Genomic DNA, 21,930 nt, shown 5'->3' with positions numbered 1-21,930 from the left:
GATTGCCTCCCTTTCTTTACAGCCACAGATGGAAGTCGTGGACACGGCGGTTCCTTCGCCCCTACTCTGCCCCTTCCCTTGCTCATGGAGACAAAATGGGGATCAGCGCATGGGTCCGGCTTTCAGCACGGCCACCTCTCCTCCCAGGGAAGTTCCCGAGAGGCGGGATTATGAGACAAGTAGCTCCGTTTCTCCACATCCCCGGAGACGACCACACCGGGAATGAAAAATGTCAACAGCCAGAAACACAGGAAACGTGGAAGACAAACGAAAGCCTACGGGGCTCTCTGTCATTACTGGAATACACGGAATGCAGTCCAGCTGTCCCGCCCAGACCCTCTGAACTCTGAACAAGTGCGCCCTTCCCCCACCAACCTAATTAAGAGGCAATCAGCGCGTAATCAAAAGTGCCTCAAAGAACAGGCGATAACTGGTTCCCGTATGGTAAGTACCCAGGCTGCAGGCGACGCGGTTCTTCAGCAGCACGGAGGGAGATACCGGCTCTTCGTCACACAGAAGCAGAGTCAACTACTGCAATTAAACTCTACAAACATCCTGGACTTTAATAAAAACTGAACGTCAAGAGGTGGGTGGAAGTGTGCACAAGCTGGGCGTGGGGGGGACGTTCAGGGCACTGGCCGCGAAGCCTGGCTCCGGGCCCCGGCGGTCAGCTACAGCGGCCGTGGGTGCGCCTGCGAACAGACCCTGGTGGGGAGGAGAGCTGGTGGTGACATGTCCTCGCAGCCCCAGCTCCGCAAGACTGAGAGGCAAGCAGCAGCCGGCAGGGAAAATGCGTTCCTCTCCCTGGCAGCTGTCCGTGGTCCTGGCTGGGTGTCGCTGGCAGCTGTCCACGGTCCCGACTGGGTGTTCTGGACAGAATATTGGGGGATCCAGGCTGCACTGGGAGAGGCCGCCAGGCAGTCTCCTGATGCCCCCTTCCCCCCCAGTCCCTCCAAAGAGTGAAAGCCCATGGAGCCCCATCAGGGCCGACGGGGGCGCCAGTCCTCCCCGAGAGCCTGCTCTGCATCAGCTCCGGCTGGCCTGACAGCTCCAGAGGCGAGGGCTGGTCCCTCCCTCAGGGACTGAGTCATCAAGCAGCCCAGGACGTTTCCTTTGTTACAGGGACTCTGGGGGATGTGAACATGGTTGGGAGTCCTGGGACAGGGGAGCCACTGAGCTCGCTGGGAGCAAGGCAGAGAAGCTGTTCTGGGCCATGGACAGGTGGGCACAGCTGTCTGAGTGCAAGAGAAAAGGGACTTGGCCCATGGTGCTGAACATGGCAGCACTCAGGAGAACACTGAAGACCTAGGGACACCTGACGGTCAAAGGTGATGGCCAGAGCACGTGGAGCTGCTGCAGGCCGGTGATCCTCTTCAGGCCTCTGACTCCTGCCACTTATGAGGGGAAAGGGCCTGCTCAGGAGAACTGAGCTCCACGAAAGCCCAGCAGCACAAGACTGGTGCTCTCCGCCAGCATCTCATCAGTTGCCTAAAATCGGCTGTATTTTCTAGGGTAAGATCAAAATGAACCTGGAGTCTTAATTCGGGTTCTCACTCAGGGAGAGTGGGAACATCAGCCCTGGGAAGTCTGAGGCCCTGGCGGTGGGCTGCTGGGCTCCGCCCGCTCTGGCGCCCCAGCAAGCGCCAACCTGGGAGGGTGTCTGCGTTCGCACCTCCTACAGCCCGTGAAGGGGCTGCACTGCGGCGGGAGGGGTGCAGCGACAGCCTGGCCAGCTGATCCGATCCGAGCGGTGTGGAGCAGAGGCTCTCTGCGCTGTGGGCTGCTCGATGAGTCACTGCCCGGAAAACGTGCCGTGCAGGCAAGAGCTCGGGTTTTCAGGAAACGGGCCTCGGATGGCAGCCGCCCAAGGAGGGGGCTGGCGGGGGCGCCTTCCAAGAGCACGCGGCCTCCATCTGCACGATGGCTCTGCGGGAGAGGCGCCCTCAATGGGAACAGAAAGCACAGGTTTTTACTGTGGAGAGAGGCGAGTTTTGAGGACCTGCAGAAATCGAAAGTAAGGAGGATGCGTCCCTGATGGCTTCACATCAAAAACTGCACAGGCGCCAGCGCCGAGCACCCGCCACCAGCACCCCTGCCTGAAGCCAAGTGCAAATGCAGATTACTTTTGCTTAGCCTCAATTTCGGCTCGGCTTGTTCCCTTCCTCCCGCGGCTCACAGTGCGACCTCTCCATCAGCACCCAAGGACAGCGGCCACTAGACGGCACGATACTCATTCCTCGTGCTCTCTCTGACAGCCGAGGGAGCTCGGCTCTGGGCTCACTGGAAATGTGCACACTCTGGCTGTTTACAAGGAGGGGGAGAAAGAGTGAGGGGCACTGCTTTTCTGCGTTCTGTCTCCGAACCCGCTCTGCTGTAACCCACGTGAGCAGTGAGCACCCAGTCACCTCGGCAGAACCTGAGCAGGCCCTCAGCGTCCGGGCCTCACGCTCTCCCACCTCTGCACCTGGCCCTTCCACCTGTTCCTCCACGTTCTGTGTGGACAGGAGTGTGAGCTGGACATTTGCTGCGTTCCCAGCCACCAGGTGACAGCAGAAATGAGCACTGCCCGTGGGGCTAGCCACTGCAGGGCGGCCGGAGGCTCGGGGCCCAGAGACTCACACTCAGGTTGCATTGAAAGAGAAAGAGACTCCTGTTCGCACGAAGCCACGGGGCTCTGTGCTGCCGACTAACCTGCGCGGCAACCACCAGCTCTATCCGTGGCAGAGGCAGGGGAAGCGGCGGGGGGACAGTGGCTGAGTCAGCATATCTATATCAGCAGGGGCGAGGCTGCAGCCCCACATCATTGCCGGGCCTGGTATGTACGCCCTGTATTTCTGACCTCTGACTTAGATTTCATAAAGGAAGAGAGATGATCACCTTCTCAGGCGGTTTCCTCCTCCTGAGACCTACAACGAGGCAGCATGGCAGAACTTGAGGTCTTCCAGCTAAATTCAGCTGGAGCACCAGGACAGTCCGGGAAGCAGCGCCTACTTAGAAACCATCTTAGCAAATGCAGGAACCGAGCCAAACAGGGCTCACACCCAACGTCCGGGGCCGGCAACCCACAAAGCGGGGCAACAAGCAAGCCTGACCTTCTGCTCTCTTCCTGCCTGTGTGCTCACCATATTTTCAGCATGTGGGTGAGTGTGTGTGGGACCGAGACTGTCACCATGGATGCGCCCCCGGGAAGCAAAGACCCTCTGTGTGGGTCTTCTCGCCGCCCCTGGGTGTGAACGGAGAGCAAGGCTTGTCCAAGGTGGCCCCATGGGAAAGCCACAGGCGGACACGAAAGCCGGTCAGTACAAGGGACTAGGACTCCAGTCACTTTGGACAGAGAATTGGGACAAGCATTTTAGAAACTGGGATCACTCCTAATGCGGGTGGTGGTGGGTCTATCTACCACTAATTCTCTGTGCGCCCATGGGACTTGCCCTGGCTAGAAACGCCCATGCCTCCACGTGCTGTGGTGGCGGTGATTTAGGAAGCAGCTGTGGGGGCACCGGCATGGTGGGTCGCCAGCAGGCTGGCTGCTCGTCCAGGAGCCAGGACCACGGTGCTGCTTCGGCACAGATGCCGAAGCCCGGGGGGCCTGCACTGCCACAGCGACACCAAGGGCAGCTGATCAACCAGATGACGTTTCTGGCTATTACTGCTTCATCGTGTTCCTACGAGCATCTCCTTGAAATCTAGAGCCTGATTTCACATTCAGCTCCTGATCCAAGTCAGTTAATGGTAAAATTTTCACCATGTAACAGGACTGACTGATGTTTACTTTCTAGCTACAGAATCAGGCTGGCACCGTCGTCAGAAAATCCCTTCCAGACAAAACGTGAGTTACACAGACATGCTCTTCCTCCTTGGAATCCCATCACCACTGATGTCTGGAGGGGAAGCCTGTAGTTTTACTTACATGGGATTTCTCAGTGTATCAGAGTAGGAAGACATGGTATCAAGCCTTTTAAAAAAGAGATTCCAATTGGATGTGCACAGTGAAGCAGGACAGGCCCCAGAAGGAGAGCCCAAGCCACCACGCCAAGACGTGGGCAGGAGGCAGCACCACATACGCCTCCCTGCTGATGGCTACCAGGCTTTAGGGAACCAGGGAACACCGGGGCCCTGAATTCCTACCTCCACCCCAAGGGTGTCTGTGGTCACAGCCCCTGCAGTATCCCCAGCAGGCTGCAGTAGGGCCCCCATGGGTTTGGTTTGCACCTCCAGAAGGTTTCTGAAAGTCCTGTATTGGCGATCACTGCACGTGTGTACGTTCACATTTAGGGTTCCTTTATTTGAGAGAGGAAGGCATGTGCACGTGCATGGGGGCAGGGAGAGGAAGAGAAAATCCCAAGCAGGCTCCCTGCTGAGCACAGAGGCCCCACGGGGCTCGATCCTATGATCCTGAGATTGTGACCTGAGCCGAAATCAGGAGCTGTACACTGAACCGACTGAGCCACCCAGGCTATCTACATTTTAAAATAAGGAAGTTGTAAGTGAAAATATAAATTTCTGACTGCTCTTTAAAAATTTTCTGTGGGCGCCGACTGCCATCAGGAGTGGCACTGGAGCGGAGGTCAGCACCTGGTACGGGCAGTGGCCCTCCTGGGCCTCTGCCCCCCACCCCCCCGCACCCTCATCGGTGCTCCCACAGGACCGACGGAGACCCTACAGGGTCTGCCACCAGAGCTGACTGGACACAAGGACACTCCTGCTGCCTGAAGCCCTTCGTGGCTCACTGCCTCTGAGTTCTGCCCAGACAAACAATGTGCTTTCAGGGGTCAGGCCACTCTGCGCCCCATGGCACATTTCCCGAAAAGCCATCCTTTTGTGGTCTGTGCCCCTGACGGTGGTCTCCTCCTACAGGTGGCAGCTGGCACCCCAGGACCCCGTGCAGTGCCATGCCAGCCCAACTGACCTGGAGGCCGTGTGTGTGCTGCTGAAGCGAGGGCCTGTGCAAGAGCCTGGCCCCAGCCCGGGGAGGCCACGTCCCATCTCTCAACAGGGCCCGACGGGTCACTCACCCACAGTCCCTTCCGACCTGTCCTGCACTGCCGGCGCTGTGGCTTCCTGTTCCACCACCCGCACTCACGGTGGGGCCCAAATTCGGGGATGCCAACTCTTCCCTCTTGGCCAGGAAAGGACAATGCCTCTGACACACCACACCCGCCTTCCAAGCCTGTTCCCTTACGCACTGAGCTGAGAAGAGTGTTGGTCACCAGGCTGTGGCAAGGATTAGTAAGACAATGCACGCTAAGTGCCCGGTAAAGGGTCTGGCGCTTAGTAGGTGCTCCATAAACAGCCACCATGCACATGGTCACCTACATGTCTGTCGACTGCCCTGAACCTTCACACTTCCAGGGGTTGCTGGACGCACGCTGGCAGGTCCATCCGGAGCCCATTCCAGGCCCGCCCACCGCCAGTGCGCAAGCTGTTGAAGGTGGTTCTGAGCAGCGCTCCAGGCAGAGTCCTCTCAAGGTCCCCTGGTCCTGCCTGTCCTTCGTACCCTGGATGTAATTGGTCACCAGGCCCCATCCATCTCAGCAGATAAAACACCCCGAAATCTGGCTCTGCACATGGAGCCACACAGCCACCACGGGGACTGCAGCCCAACACGGGACTCAATCCCAGCTGCTTCTGAGGCCTTCTGCAGCCACGGCCCCCCTCCCCCCGCTGGCTCCTGGCCCGCACTGCTGGCCACCAGCACACGAGGCTCCTTCTCCACGGTTCCAACCACAGCCATACGCCTGCGCCCTGCTCCGGGGTTCCACTTCTCCGCTCTCCCGACCACACCCCTCCTCTCGCCTGCAGGACCTGGCCCAGCACCACATCCTCCGGGATCCTCTGGTTCGGTGAGCCGTGGGCGCTCTTTCCTCGCCGTGCATGTGTGGTGTAACTACCCCTTCTCCAGGCTGCCGTCCCTCTGGGGTGACACCTCATTTTTGATTATTTTGGTGTCCCCATATCTAGACCCGGCGTGCTGCAGGGCTTGGCCCACCTGTGCCTCCTTGGGCTCAGACAGGACACTTATGCTTGCGCTGGACATGGGCTGCTTGGCCAGGTTAGGACGTCTACAAGCCCAGGGAGGTGAGTCAGGACTGAGTGTTCCCGGGCAGGGCTGCTGCGACCAGACCGGAAGCTTTGTGGGGAAGCTGCCGCCCAGCAGGCTGTCTTGCTCCGGTACCGGGAGCCTCCCAGGTTCTGCTAAGGGCCTAGGGTCAACGAGCCCCCAGCCCCCTTCTGACCAGGGCCCATCCCTCCACAGTAGGCTTTTCTTTACGAGTGCTCCTTGGCTGTGTCCAAGCTCCAGGAGGAGGGAGGCCGGGCAGGTGTTTCCCAGGCCGGTCCCAGGGCCTGACATTCAGTAGGTGTCCGGGCATTATTCCAAGCATTATTTCATACTTTCTAGAATGGCTTTTTATGACCTCTATGAGGCCACCCACTGCCCTGAGCTTTGCAGGGGCACAAGGCCTCCCCACGACGGGCTGTTCCAAGGACAATTCTATCTGCTATACAAACTCGGGACAGAGTTGAACGTGTGCAAATGATTTCCAACTTGGAATTTTAATGAGCTCTTGTCACAACATTTGAAATGTATCCAGTGAGACTAAGTCCCGGCACCAAACCTTACGGGAGTTTACCAGTCATACCTGTTTTGTGCAAAGAAATGCTCAACAATTTCTTCTGTCTCCAGTTTTGTATTTTGACAAATAACATCTTAATCATAATGACTCAATTGTTAAAAAATAGCTTTTGGTGTCTCAAAAGCTTAAAAGAAATCTACATGCAGACTTAAAATTACAAAATCACTATCTGCTGCCTTCTAAAATGGAGAGCCTGCCTTTTGCTCCACAGCGCAGGGGCCCCGGTCCTTCGCCCTGGGTCGCTGCTCTGCTCCCCGTCTCCCTGCGCAGAACATCTGTCATGTGGCTGGGACTCTGCTGTCGCTACAGCTTGGGGGCTGCTCTTGTCACTTAAACATCTGCTCGGGCTAAGGCATCCTCACAAACACAACGTCAAGTCTGCTTACACCCTTTCAAGTACACGTACGTTCACCACACCCCTGCTCTGTCAGGTACGAGGTTGAGGCCCAATTCTCCCTTCCACAGCTAAAATGCTGACAAATGGGGGCGCCTGGGTGGCTCAGTGGGTTAAGCAGCTGCCTTCGGCTCAGGTCATGATCCCAGCGTCCCGGGATCAAGTCCCACATCGGGCTCCTTGCTCAGCAGGGAGCCTGCTTCTCCCTCTGCCTCTGCCTGCCTCTCTGCCTGCCTGTGCTCACGCTCTCCCCCCCAATAAATAAATAAAATTTAAAAAAAAGTAAAATAAAATGCTGACAAACGGCTTTATCAAAATTTCTCAGTGTCTCATGTTCCTTGGTTTCTCCTCAGCACCTGCCGAATCACCCTCCTGAGCGGGGACTGGAGGGCGTAAGGCAGATGGTGCAGGCAGGGGCTGGGCCCTGGGCGCCCGAGGCCAGCCAGGCCACGACCGAGGGTGGGGGAGCAGGGTGGGGCTGTTCCACAGCGTCCACCGGCGGGACACAGCAGGACAAGGCAGACTCCAGAATGCTTGCTGACGCCCGGCCGCTTCCAACGTCCCGCTGGAGAGAGAGGCCCAGGGCTCTGTCCCCACAGCTGAGGCTGGCTGCATGCCAACACGGGAGGGGACGGAGCTGAACCTGGGCTATAGGAGGGACATGGGCGACGAGGTCCTTCCAGTGGAATCCAGGCCGCGCCACCCCGCCTCACCCGGAGGGGCACAGGGCCACTCCCCCAGCACAGTGTCTAATCAACACGCGCTCCCAGGTGCCGTACGAGCTTCCTGGCAGATGATGGAGATGCCGTGACCCGGGGTCTACCCGTGTCCCATCCGACGTCCTGAAGCCTGTGTACGTGGACACATACGTCCTGACGAGGCCACACACAGCCGTCAGGGGCTGTGCTGCCTGTCGTGGCCGGGCCCTGCCGTCCGGCCACTCGCTCCCCTGCCTGTGCCTCCCGTGCTCACCTGCAGAGTGGGGCTGTTGGCAATGACCCCTGTCGCGAGGGGCACGACTCAGCGCGTGGAAAGCATTTACAACACGTGACCCACAGGACGTACTGAGTAAGTTACTGGTGTGATTATTTCTGTATTCGGCACCTTTTGATCATGTGCTGTGGCTTGTTTGTGCCTCTGCCTCAGTAAAGACCGCGGCACACCGTCTTCTCACCCGCCCACACCCTGCCATCCGCGCATAATCCCCGTGGACTTTCCAGCTGTCTGCCTTCAGCAAGACGCTGCTCCTAGTACAGGCTCTGATGGTGGTCAGGGGATGCCTGCCTCCCGGGGGGCCCTCGCACGGACCTGGAACTGACTTCCAACAGAATTCGGCCAAGGCAACGCTGTCCCTGCTGCTGTGTCACACTGTGTGGACTGTTGTGCCCTTGCTGGCTGAGGAGGCTTGAGGTGCCTGGGGGACCTCATGTGGCAGGGCCTGTGGGTCCTTGCAGCCTGGTGAGACCCCCAGCAGACCAGTCCCCCGCCCTACAGACACATAAGCACGTGTGCTCCATGCCACTCAATGTGTGGAAATGCGGTTGTTCCACGACAGGTAACGTATACTCCTGATCCTTCCTCAGACCGCAGGATTTCTGCTGCTGACAGAAGAATGCATCTGTCAGGGAAACAGCCAGCGTTTCTCGTAACGTTCATTTGGTTTGTCGGCTGGTTTTCCTGTTCCCCTGCATTGCAGCAGAGGGCGTCTGGCTTCCAGCCGCGCTTCCCGGACTAAGCCTGGGTTCAGTGGGAGCCACAGACGCCTCACCTGTCCCTTCCCACCAGGTGGAGAGCTGACAAAATGGCTTCTTGGCTTTCATGTGAAACGCTGGAATGGCACACAACACATACGCTTAAGGTTCAGGTTCAAAAAGAGAAGGAAAAAGAAAGTCTAAAGCACGTAAGTTCCTTTGGCCATGAAGGTAAAACCAAAATCACCAGTCCCCGCCGATCCACAGGCTCCGCCGCCCCAGGGCCCAGAGCTGCTGGAGACAGGCAGGCCGACCCTCATGTCTACGGTGGCTGCCAAGGAGTGCCTACACTTGTCCTCCCCGAGATTTTACCTTAAACCTTTCCTTCAAAATGTTCCTCAAACTACATTATGGAAAGACCATAATGCTCAGCAGAACAGGCTGGAGAGTAAAGTGGGGGCCGGGAGTGGAGGTGTGTCCCCAGCCCCTCCCGCTTCTCCTGCTGGAAGGACTCCTCTGAGGGGACAATCACAAGGCTGCAGAGTGACATCTGTCTGAGCCTGGGAGCCCTGGGATGGCACCGTCACAGTCTGACGTCTACGTCCACTTCTACGGGAACAAAATTCACTCCCAGCACCTGGGGGCTGGACTGCCCTGCGCTCCCAGTAATGGACCTGAGGGTCTGGTGACAAGCTCCATAGAAGCAGCTGGAAAGAGGCTCACTTTTCTGGATGAGGAAGGAAATGTGCTTCAAGGAAACAGGCTAGATAGGAGCCAGGAAGTTGGACGCCTCAAGGAGACCCAATTCCACTTCATGCTTCTGCCTCTCGGAAAGGTCCCTTGGAGTGACAGGAAGCCCGTAAGATAGCTAGAGCCGACACAGCAGCCTGGCCCCCTCAGGGGAGCTGTTCTGAAGGGTCACTCCACCGTCAGAGCTGCATGGGGTAGAGGCTTGGATGAACGGGGCCGCCGGGACCGAACTGCTGGTCGACCTTCCTCTCCGCCCAACCCTGCGGCCTCCCATCCCGGGTCAGGTCAAGCCTCCTCGACAGTGCCTGGTGCCACGGGCCAGCTCCGGGACGAGTCTAACCTGCCACGGCTGGAATCCACCGTCGGGGAGTGGGGCGGCAGGCCAGATGGCGCTCTGCACGACGGGGGGCCGTGGGGGCTGACTGAGCAGGTGACACCCGTCTTCAGGGTGTGTTCTAGCTGCAGAGGGGCCCTGAGGTGCGAAGGGAGGCCAGACCGAGAAGGGAGGACAGCCCGGTGTACACAGACAGCCGCCAGCCGTTCCACCTGCCTCAATACTGCCAGGCTCTCCCCACGCTCACCCGGGCCTCTGTGGACCGCTGTGTCATTCGTTTCTGTGCACAACGCGCAAATACACACGCAGATTGGCTTCACGAGACTCACAGGAGCGACCTTCGCAGGAGAGAGGGCCCCATTCCCAGCCTTCAGAGCCAGCAAGAAAAGGTGTCCTTAAGTGATGGCGGGCTCATGGGGTGCTGCTGTCATGTCTAGCTTCTGGACCTTAAGCAGTTCTTACACAAACTCCAGCATTCAGAAACACTGTAAGAGGCCCATCCTGCGGAAAGGAGTCGGGGAAGACGAGGGAGGCCGGCCGTCTGCACCCGCCTCCTGCCCCAGCTGCTGGCGCTCCGGCCCCATGTGTCTTAGCTGCTCGCTGCTCTGGTCCTGGTCTCTGGCGTCTTCTCTAGCACCACGTGGTTTTTACTCCGAGCCACTGAGCCTGTCTTCCGGGACGTGCTTCTGCAGCCAGAGGAAAGTAGGCTAACAGGAACAGGCTCTGCCGGAGCTGTGCTGGGCTGGGGTAGAAGAGGGCAAGAGGGTGCAGGCCACGTCCCCGACCGCCGGTGCCTGTGCCCACTCACGTCTCCGTCTCGCGAGGAACCCGCGTGGCCAGCGGGGCCCTGCGGCCTGGAAGCTGCATCCCCAGGCAGCTGGTGTGGTGCCCATTCCTGCAGCGTACCCAGTTTTCCTCCCAAGACCACACAAGGCACTGACCCCATGTGATTTTTTTCCCCTTTCTTCCCTTTTCTTAATAATAGATGTTTTATTAAAACCTGGTTCAGAAGAAAGAGACAGGCTTTAAGACACCACTTTTCCTAATGGAGAAGGCTTGTTTGAGGATCCAAACTTCCAGAAACATCGGTCTTCACTCTAATGATTCAGGCTAAGTACCAGGATGGGTTTCGAACACTCTCCCAATCCCGACCCACAGGGCAGCTCGCCATTCTGTGCGCACACGTGACCTCCTTCCACGCAGCGACTCTGCCCCGGCCTGCGCTCCCCGCGGCTACTCCGGGAGCAGGCGCAGATGAGGCGTGTTCCGGCTCTCCGTGAAGAGTCCGCTGCTGTGCCCAGCACGGCATGCCCCGATTCCCCCCACAGACCAGAATATTCCTTCCTGATTTCTCTTCAGTGGATGAGGACAGCGAGTCTACAAACCTGTCCCTGGTTCTCTGGGTTTTCAGTGCCGGGGAAAGCGGTCGTGCACATATTTAAAAAAAAATCACCAGTGGAAATAAGTCTGGCCGTGAAAACACAGCACAAGTGACCTGCTGTTTCTAAGTGTCTACACTAGGGTTTCCCCACAGGCGGACAAAGCTCGGACCCACTCCTCTGCGGTCACCCCGTGTCCATACTGCCCCTGACTCTGCCCATGGGACAGAAGCCAGGACACAGAGGGAACCGATGCCTTCTGGTACAACACGGGAGTTAAAGACAGTTCACGACGGTACCCTTGTTACTACTGTCCTAGCGGCTCAAGCAGCAACAGCCCCATTTGGGGGAAAGTATGACCAACAGTCCTGACAACCTCTCCCGTGCGCACGTGTGCATGAGTACACGCACGTGTGTGCTCCCGTGACATGCGCACACACACGAACTGGTCATAGACCCCACGGTCTCAGTCTGGTGGAGCCCTCTGACGCTTCAGAGCCCCGTCGGCAGTCGCCCCTCCCTGCACTGGTCCCTGCAAGGTCACTGGCTCACGGGCCAGCCTCTCCGGCCCGGATCATGGGATGGGTTACGTCTGGATGTGTGGTCCTGCTCCATCTTCAAAGACCCGCCAAGGCACCTGTGCCCCGGGAGGAGACTCACACGTCCCGTGTGCAGAGACCTTTACGTAGGCCTTCACCTACTCGTCAGCACCACCTTGGTCTCTAAGCTGGTGGCAAGTCCTGTTTGTTTCCTGTAACTCCATGAAACTCGTCCTGCCAGAGATACGGACAGAAACCCAGCCACTCAGAGAACGTGACGCCGTCGGGCATGGCCCGGCTGGGACACTTACCACATGGCGTGCATGTAAGTGGGGGGCAGGCGTGGGCTGCTGACCGGGGTGCAGTTATAGGACCTCATGATCCTTTCTGCCAGGAGAAAATTCCGAAACAGACTAGCCACCAGCAGGTCCTGTCTGAAGAGCTTTTGGAAGAGATCTGAGGGCAGATAAAACAGAAAAAGGTATTTCAGTGATTCATGTCCAGCATTTAAGACAAACACATACATTTACCTCCATCAGAATTTTTTACAAGCAAGTTGGGAGTAACAGGCACATCTCCCACGGGTCACACACACACATACACACACACTCAAGCACAAACACCAAATGCCAGCCAGTCACTAATGAAAAAATACAAGTCTTAGAGTAGCAGCTTTTAAGAAATCTGGTTTTAAAAAACCTGGATTGTGCCAATTTTTATGAAGAAAAGTGAGTCCTGAGTTCACCTAGAAACGAACGCCCTGATGTCAGAGTGAAAGCTCACGTGGGGCTTAGTGTCCGCTGCTGCTCATGGTCCCCAACCCGCGGTGAGACCATGGAAACCTCTGGGGGCTCTTGCCTCCTCCTCCTTCTACTCCTGCCCCTCAGCTTTCCTCACTGACAAGACCTCCTAGCTCATCGCAAGGGTAGGCGCCTCCCGACTGCGAGCCCGCCCCCGCCCCAAGCTGGCCGGCCGGGCCGCCTCACCCCGAGGGAGCACGTTCCATGCGATGGTGTCCGTGATGGCCGTGAAGATCCAGTTCAGTTCTCCCAGGGGCGTCCTCCGGTCGTTCAGCCGGCCGGGAATCCTAGGAGACACGGGGCGCTTCCGTCAGTGACTACCTGGCTGCTGCGGAGGGCCGGAGAGGACACGGGGAAGGAAAGCGGCGGGGACCACCGGCTGGGACAGGCAGGGGAGGCTCGCCACGCTGGGAGAACGGCCTCCAGCCTCCCCTCCCTCCTCTCGGGCGCCCCCGATGCAGGGGACGGACCCAGCGGCTGCACACACCACTCCGGCAGCCTCCGCGTACAAGCCACGGGCCGTGGGCGGGCCCACAGGGCAGCCCCTGGCGTCTGTACAGAGGAGCCCCGCCCAGGCCCTTGGCTCCAGGCTGCAGAAGCACTTTCAACCCGGCCGCCGGGAAGGAGGGCTCGTCCTCTGGGGTCAACTCGCCTTCCATTCACTCATCATATACCAGAGCCCCGACTCTGCGGCCGAGTGCTATTCTGGCGCTGGGAGGTAGTGGGGGGACAGGGGGGACGCCTCAGTCCGCCGGGAAGGACAGACGGGAAGCCATTCAACAGGCACAGCTGTGACCGCGCGGGGACAAGACACACGGGGCGGGGTCCAGGGCACCCGCGACAGGTGGGGTGACGGAGGGCCTCACTGAGGAGACGCTGCAGCACAGGCCGGTCACTCCCAGAGGGAGACCGAGTCGGGCAGAGCCCGGACGTGGGCTTGTGTCTGCCGAGCGGCGGCCCCGGCTCCGTGTGTGACGCGTTTAATTAGATCCGACAGGAAGCTCGTTTGGGTTGTCTCCCAAAAGGTAAACGTTCCCAGCAATCCGGCTCAGAGACTGAAGTGTGACCCCTGCTCTTCGTAAGAGTGAACAGACTAGGAATTTCCATCACAGTAGCCGCTTGGTGGCCCCGTGTCTTGGCATGAACGACGCCCAAGTGGCCTCAGCGACGGGCAGTGCGAGCGTCCTCACGGGACGGCAGCGAGCGCCTTCCTCCCACCAACCGCCTCTTCCTTCAGGAACAAGCGACGCTCCCGATTTCCTCAAGTGGCCTTGGTGACAGGACACAAGGAAAAAGGAGGCCAGCAAGACATCCGAAAACCGCATCACTGCTCCAATAGCCTGGACTCTTGAAAACCATTTCCAAAATGAAAAAAAAATCGTGTGTCCACAGGGAGACTCCAGTGTGTCGGAACTGAAAGGCTTTTGCAAACACAGTCAAGCTACTGGCTCTGGCATGGCTGACTTAGAAAGGAAGGTTGGTTTTTGTTTTTGTTTTTAAAGATTTTATTTATTTATTTGACAGAGAGAGAATAATCACAAGCAGGCAGAGAGGCAGGCAGAGTGTGGGGGGAGGCAGGCCCCCGTTAAGCAGGGAGCCCGATGTGGGGCTCGATCCCAGGACCCTGGATCATGACCTGAGCCGAAGGCAGACGCTTTAACTCACTGAGCCACCCAGGAGCCCCGAAAGCAAGTTTTGTTTTTAGGGAGAGAGAATGTGGTGGGGACAAAAGGAAATAATGTTTTTTTAATGAGATTTTATTTATTTTAGACAGAGTGGGGGATGGGAGAAGAGGGAGAAAAAGGGGCTGATGGGGAGGAGGGGCCTTTGAGAGAGCCAGAGGGCAGGCAGGGAGCCCCGACACGTTAGCCTGGGGCTTGGTCCTGCATGTGCGGAGGAGGAACGCGTGCACCGAAACCCTTGCACACGACACATCTGTAGGCTCACCAGCCATGACGCTCCGCAGTGACGCTGCCTGGCTTGTGCGCCAGGACTCTCGCTGCAGCTCTGCCGGCCTCTGCACGGTGGCTCGGGGCGACAAGGCGGTGCGCCGGCAGGGCCGCATCCCGAGGCTGGGGCCGCCGTCAGGACCAGCGGACGCGTGCGAAGAGCAAGGACGGGAGACAACGGTGGCCCTCAGGTCTCGTCACGGCTTCTCTCCGCCCATTATTCAGAGGTCGCCAGACTGCGAGGTGGAGGGCCCGTCCCCACCTCGGCCACCTGCTGCAAGTGCCACGGGTCCCCAAGGCCAGGAAGGACTCTCGGAAGTCAGTGAAAGCGGTGACGCTCGTGGTTAAGGCTCACTAGAGAGAACTACAAAGAGCCATCAGAGCCAGCGCGGAAAGGGATGCGCGGGGCAGCGTCCGGGAGAGGTACGGAAGGGGGGGCTTCCATGTCCCCTCCAGCACCCACACGTGACCGGGCGCACAGCACTCTGCCAGCTCGGGTCGGGAGGAGCCCCAGGGCCTTGGTGGCCACCTCGGAGCCCTGGTTGGCTGCCTGGCTGCCCGCGAGCCGAATCGCAGCCTCGGGGCGGACAGACGACATACTCCAGCCCTAAACTGAACTCACACGGTCGGCCTCTCCGGGGCAGCGGGACCCACCCTGAGATGCCCGCGTGTGGCCATCCCCTGCCCCAAACAATGACGCTCCTGCCGGGAACGGTACAGGCGTTCTCTCTGTGCCGGCCAAGCTCTCGACTACACACCAACAGTAATCTGTTCACGGTCCGAGACGACCCTGTGCACCACTAGAGAGCAGGTTTGGAATTCCTGTGCCGTGGTGGGCGCAGCCTCTTCACTGGACTAATTAAGCCCAGAGGTGGGCCCGTGGGAGGCTGGGCCAGGTCGTGTGCGCAGGCCTCTCGGCTGGGTGGCCTAAGGGAAGCGCTGCTTGCCTCCACCCCCACTTCGGACGACAAATCGGCACAGGAGAAGAAAAACCGGACCCCACGGGACAGCACGAGTCAGGGACATGCTGGGCCTCGGACGACGCTCTGGGCATGGAGCGAGCACCGCCCGTCTGGACCGGCCCAACCTACTAGAACCACCGCAGCAAGCCTGCTTCCAGAAACCAGCCCGAAACTGGACACAAGGAATGGGCCCGTGAGATATAGAGGGTTTTATTTACAGGGTGAAAAGTCAGAAGCTAGAAACGTTACCAAAACGAGAGAAATGAATAAGTAAACTACAAAACAACCGCGTGAAATTACTAGGAGCTAGCAGACTGTGGCTTATGAATATTTCAAGGATATGGGAAAACGCATGCTTCAAAGCATTAAGTAAGGAGGCAAGACAGATCCCACAGTCATCAGCACACGGGCTGTGCAGGCGGGAGATCAGAAGACAACCCCCCAAGATACCACCGTGGGGAGGCTCCTCCTGTCTCCTGCGTGCAGCAGGTACGGTGTGCACCCTACTTGCGCAACGGGGAGCAAGCCAAAGCCCCATCCCCTCGCCTCGCCCCCTGGGCCCCCGGTGCTCAGGCCAGGGGAGCGGGCAGCTAGTGGCGACAGGACGGCACTCATGCAAGAGTGTGACCAAGGTCTATCTCCAGACCCCGACCAAGCGCGTCACTGACATGAGCCGGGTCGTCCTGAATCGAGACGAGGTGACCCGGCACCAGCTGGATCCTGTGGGTAAAGGGATGATACACTCCCAGCGGCACGGAGCTGCTGAGATCCCTGTCTCAGTGGGCGGGCGGCCAAGCCAGTGGGACCAAGAGGCCAGTCCTTCTCAGGCTAGGGTCAGTGTGCACTCAGGTGTTTAAAAAAAATCTGCAGCTTGTGACCGTCCCCAGCAGGTGAGTGCATGCCCCCATGCCCATCCCCTGAACCCCACTAATCTCTCTAAGCTCGTGAAACCAGAGACATACTCGTCTGCCGATGGTCTCAGACAGACGCAGGGATCTCGCAAACCGACCCGTCCACCCACGTGTCCGAGAAGCGCCTTCTGCACACGGCAGGTGTGGGCACACACTTGGGATGGCAGAGTCAGACTGAGTCAACTCCCCTCGCGCGTCGTGTCACTTAGCATTAAATCACTCCTGGAACTGTTTGCTTCTGTTTTCCTTTCTGTATCAGAGCGTAGTGAGCAACGTCAAAGCCCAGTGCGCAGGGGGGCCTGGGTGGCTCAGTGGGTTAAAGCCTCTGCCTTCGGCTCAGGTCATGATCCCAGAGTTCTGGGATTGAGCCCCACATCGGGCTCTCTGCTCCGCGGGAAGCCTGCTTCCTCCTCTCTCCCTGCCTGCCTCCCTGCCTACTTGTGATCTGTCTGTCAAATAAATAAATCAAATCTTTAAAAAAACAAAAACAAAAACAAACCAGCGCACTCTGTAGGCCATCTGGGTCAAGGGCGGTGGGCACAGGGCCACGGAAGGTCAGACCCAGGACCACATTTCATCACCCCCAAAGAGTCTCCTTAATCATCATGGTGGTGATGATTGAAACCCACAGTGTTAATCAAGGACTAACTGTTGTAAGAAAAGCATAAAAAGCCACAGTTTACAAACAGATCACTGAACTGAGAGATGAGAAAAGCCTGCGGTCCCAGCTGTGCTGTGTCCGGGGAACTCCTGGCAACCTTCCACTCTGGGTCACGGAGCCTGACCTTATGTGCACAGCAGGGACGAAAATAAGACAGACGGCTCTTCCGAAGGAGACAGAGCAGCCGCATCCCTGCAGAGTGCACGGCCCTCCCTGCACCCCTGCAGTCACCAGCATCCACGTCCCCCACAGCTGGGCTCACGCGCAGCTCTCTGATTCTTGCCAGAAACGATGCTCCGGGATCAGCATTCCCAGGTCGTCACCAGCAACCTCCAAGCCCCCAGCTTGCTATATGGTAACTGTACCTTGGTGTCCACACTCCAATTTTTAGGAGGCCTGGAAGGGTGAGGCCAACTCTGGAATGTCAGACCGTGCCCCCCTTTTGGGACCACGCTCTCCCTCTCCGACACCAGTCTTCCTACTGTCCACCATCGGTGCAAATGGTCCCACACTGGATGCGTGTGACTTAGCCTCTGTCCACCATCAATGCAAATGGTCCCACACTGGATACGTGTGACTTAGCCTCTGTCCACCATCGGTGTAAATGGTCCCACACTGGGTGCGTGTGACTTAGCCTCTGTCCACCATCGGTGCAAATGGTCCCACACTGGATACGTGTGACTTAGCCTCTGTCCACCATCGGTGCAAATGGTCCCACACTGGATACGTGTGACTTAGCCTCTGTCCACCATCGGTGTAAATGGTCCCACACTGGGTGCGTGTGACTTAGCCTCTGTCCACCATCGGTGCAAATGGTCCCACACTGGATACGTGTGACTTAGCCTCTGTCCACCATCGGTGCAAATGGTCCCACACTGGATACGTGTGACTTAGCCTCTGTCCACCATCGGTGTAAATGGTCCCACACTGGGTGCGTGTGACTTAGCCTCTGTCCACCATCGGTGCAAATGGTCCCACACTGGATACGTGTGACTTAGCCTCTGTCCACCATCGGTGCAAATGGTCCCACACTGGATACGTGTGACTTAGCCTCTGTCCACCATCGGTGCAAATGGTCCCACACTGGATACGTGTGACTTAGCCTCTGTCCACCATCGGTGCAAATGGTCCCACACTGGGTGCGTGTGACTTAGCCTCTGACCCGGCCGTCAGCCTCCAGCCGGCCCGACCTGGCAGAGACGGCACGGGCTGTGCTCTCAGGCTTTCCTGATTGCCCCCAAGGACTGTCCTGCCGAGGGGGTGAGCGCGCCGCCCGCACCGTGGCCCTTCCCCGCTCACCCTGTCCTCCCCAGTGCCTCGGCCTCCATTCCTAGCTGTCTCTGCCCAACACCTGCAGGGCCCTTCTGCTGTCCACAGGAAACAAGAAAATGTAAGAATCCTTAGCCCACAAAACCTACCAATCACCATGGGCAGCCTGTCCCGGTGCTGGTGTCTGTCCGTCTGCCTCCTTCCCTAACCTCGCTCACCTATCTTCACAGCTCCCTGCCGTCACGACCCCGTCACTCCCTGGATCTCGTCCCCACCTCAGAGGCCTCGTGGCTTCTCTTCCACCAAAGCTCGAAGCCTCAGAGACACGGCTCACCTGCTCTCCAGCCCCCAAGCGGGGACAGCTCCCGTTTCTGGCTTCCATCCGCCTCTGTTGCCGAGCGACTTTCTGGACCCAGGCCCCTCTGCCTTGGCTCACACCATGTGGGGTAACGGCCCTCCGCACCCCCGTGGCCAGCACCCCGCCAGCTTCTCTGCTGCTGCTGCACGGTTTTCAGCCACGAGGCAGCTACCTCTCCTTCCACAGAGCTCAGGCGGAACAGAGGAAAGCAGAGCTCCTCGGGCTATGTGAGTGGGGCCGGCTGCTCCCCGGCCTCCTGCTGCCCCGGCCCCCCGAGACGGCCTCTGTAGGCTGCGGGGGAGCAAGGGCCAAACCACCGCCAGGGAAGTCACGTGGAACGTTTCCCACGTGGCTTCACACCACGGATCATCGCCAGCTTGACACACTAAACTCTGCAACTCTGCTCCCCCGTCCCTCCGGGCAGGTCTGTCACCGCGCTGCTGACCAAACTCGGCCCCTCCTGCCTGCTCGGGCGCTCCGCGGCCCACGTGGAGGGGCCTCCCTGCCCTCCTTGTGCTGCTTCTGGCTCCGTCTTTACAAGCAAAGCTCCGACCTCACTGTCCGCGAAGACACTCTTGCCCAGGGCAGCCTTTCAGCCGGACCTCGGCGATGCCCTGCATGTCCGCTCCTGTCCTCTGGGCTCCGCCGGCCGGTCCCCTCTGTTCTCCTGACCGAGTCACCGTCGCAGCACGCACGCTCGTCGCTGCCGGAACCGGGTCACAGCTTCCTTGCTATAGACCCATCACCTGTAGCCGTAGGCCGCGTGCGAGCGCTCAGCATGGCCCCAGCCACCCACAGAGGTGAGCCGGGTCACCCCGTCTTTACACCACAGCTCTCTGAGGTCCTCGCGGGCTGTGCGGCTGACACGGAGCCGCCCCTCCCCCCCAGACGGCCTAGCTGCTGGGCAGGGAGGAGGGTGGCACTGGGTGCCCAGGCCCATCGCAGCTTTCAGGACGGGGTCTCCCAGCTGTGGCGCGGTCTCCTCCAGTCCGTGGTGCCTGCACAGGGTGACCCGTGCTCCACAGCCAGCATGGGGCTGGTCTGCGCCGTGAAGAAGTCACGGTCGGCTTCTTGCCCTGCCGCTCTCCACGTCACCGCCCCAAACCTGCGTTCCCCAGCCAGCACAGAGGCCTGCGGGAGATGTTGTGTCTGGTGTGATCTGTGCTTCTTGGGCTACTTTCTGTTTCTCCTGCGCTTTCTCTTTCACTAAATATGCCACATTCCAGCCTCGTGGAACTTGCTGTTTTCAAAAGGTCCAGGAGCCCCCACGCCCGTGTGGACCATTCCCCCTCTTCTCCGGGCATCGGGAGCTCCGAGCAGTCCTCCAGTCGGCCTGCTCGCATACAGCATCCCTGGGGGCTCCGCCCGTCCTAGGGACCCCAGGCCTGGGGGCTGCTGCAGAGACTCCCACGGAACTCCACAGAGGCCTCTGCCTGTCACGGACGCGCCACCCAGCCTGTCCACAACTGGGCAGGAGCCGTGGGAGCGCGGCTTCACCGTCTCAGCCCGGGCTCGGCACCAGCCGCTAGCGTCTAACAGGTGCTCCATCCATATTTGATGAGCGAAGGAATGATTCCTCCTGTGCGATCGCAAGCTCGTGTGAATAAGATGTGAGGTGAAAAACCATGGTTTCCGAGGAAATGATACTCGCTAAGAATACTCAGGTGATACGAAGATAACACACATCATCCCCAATTCCTTCATTTAAGCACCACTGGACACATCCTGGTGACCGTCCTTCTTCACGCGCAGAATCAAGTATTCTGAACGCACAGAAGGAACCCTACGCACGGGGCTGCTCCATTCCTGTTAAAAACACGCACAAAAAACTGAGAAAAAAGGCTTGGAAGGGCAAATGTGCAGCAGAGTCCTAGCAGTGAGGGTCTCAGTGTGGTGGATTTTCTAAATGATTTAAGTTCTCCTCGCCTCTCCGTGTCTAATGGCAGATCTGTGCTGAACACAGGCCACTTGCGTAATGAGGAAAAATCAACCTTTCTTCTTCTTTAGTAAGAGGAAGGCTACAGTGAGAGATTTTAAAACTGTTATCTTATAAATTTCTATCATCTCACATTCAACTAAAATAAAGGATGAACCTTTATGTTTTCTGCTTTAAACAGCCTCACGAACACGGCGGCGTAGAGAGCCTTGGGCTGGATCATTTCCCCACAGGGATGTGTTGTGTAGAAATGCTCCACGACTAGGAACACGGGGCCAGGAGCCCAACAGCTTCTCTTTGGAATATCAGGTCGGCACTCTGTGGCGGGGTATTTGGGGGGACAAGAGGCGCACCCATAAAGCAGTGGCTCCCGGCGAGTGCGGCCGCGGGAGGGGAGGCCCCGAGGGTGTGTGTCCTGTCCTGTGCATGAGGCTTTCCTCAGTCACTGAGGGCTTGTGGAAAACAAAATCACACCTGTACAAGGTCCACACGTACTCAGCCTCAACCATTACAAAAGCACAACTGAGCGGGGACAAAGCGCCCCATGGAGTGGAGGCTGGGAACCACTGCTCCGGACGGCACGCGTGAGGTTTCTGCACGCTGACACCCTCCTGAACCGGATCAAGCCACATGTCTACAATACTCTTCTCCAGACTCTCTGTACTTAGAACTGGGTCCAATTCAACTCTCTAAGGTCACCTGATTTCTTTATAAAGTGCCATTTGCAGACTCCAAGTGACCCACTCATGGGCACGAAGCCCGCCGTTTTGCACATGATCCCTGGGACCAGTCCGCGTGTCTGCTGTTCTGCCGTCAGGACCTTTCTCCCGGGCTGCAGGACGGCGTCTGCGCCGGCGGAAGGAAGGGCAGTGATGGGACGCGGGAAGGAAGCCTGGCTGGGAAGTGAACCTCTCTTGTGGAAACACAGAAAGTGGGATGCAGAGCGGCCGGTCTCCACACGGACCCAGAGGGTCAGCTGCACGGCCACCGTGGTGCTGCCCAAAGAGCGGAGGAGTCAGCCACGCCCTAGAGCACATCTGCAAACCCTGGGGAGTGCGGCTCCATTCACTGCCTTGGGTTCGGGCGTCACGAGCTCCCTCGCTGGCAATGGCAGGTTAGACGACTCGTGTCCCCTGCTGAGAACTAGCGAGGCTGCACACGCACGGCGGGGAGGCTTCCTGAAGGCAATGGAAGACTGGCAAGGCTGCGGGGAATCATGGGGTCAAGACTGGAGAGGGGACCCCAAGGCATCCACCGGCATTTGGGGCTCTCTCTCTGAGGCATCTGGCGATCCCAAAGCTGCACGACGGGAGGGGCAGGCCGCCGAGCAGAGTGTGGTGCCCGTGCGGCTGGAGCGCAGAC

General features: G+C 58.5%; 1 protein-coding gene and 1 long non-coding RNA gene across 6 annotated transcripts in view; both read right to left on the bottom strand.

Annotated features, from left to right (window-relative positions):
- Nucleotides 1-21,930, bottom strand: part of LOC309850933 — a 1,194,231-nt gene that overhangs the window by 611,828 nt on the left and 560,473 nt on the right. The window lies entirely within an intron of this gene.
- The window catches only part of RPTOR (regulatory associated protein of MTOR complex 1), a 308,584-nt gene that overhangs the window by 92,831 nt on the left and 193,823 nt on the right, over nucleotides 1-21,930 (bottom strand). For all 5 annotated transcript variants that reach the window (XR_014304486.1, XR_014304487.1, XM_082705400.1 and 2 more), the window contains 2 exons: nucleotides 12,709-12,809; nucleotides 12,034-12,178 (listed from right to left, as the gene is read on the bottom strand). Coding sequence is in view for 3 of the 5 variants with exons in the window: in XM_082705400.1 (XP_082561526.1) it covers nucleotides 12,034-12,178; nucleotides 12,709-12,809 (246 nt within the window). In the remaining 2 variants the exon portion in view is untranslated. The remainder of the gene's footprint in view (nucleotides 1-12,033; nucleotides 12,179-12,708; nucleotides 12,810-21,930) is intronic.

This window comes from Mustela nivalis (genome assembly GCF_964662115.1).
Source record: "Mustela nivalis genome assembly, chromosome: 17".
Lineage (NCBI taxonomy): Eukaryota > Metazoa > Chordata > Mammalia > Carnivora > Mustelidae > Mustela > Mustela nivalis.
This window is presented reverse-complemented; position numbering and strand designations above follow the sequence as displayed.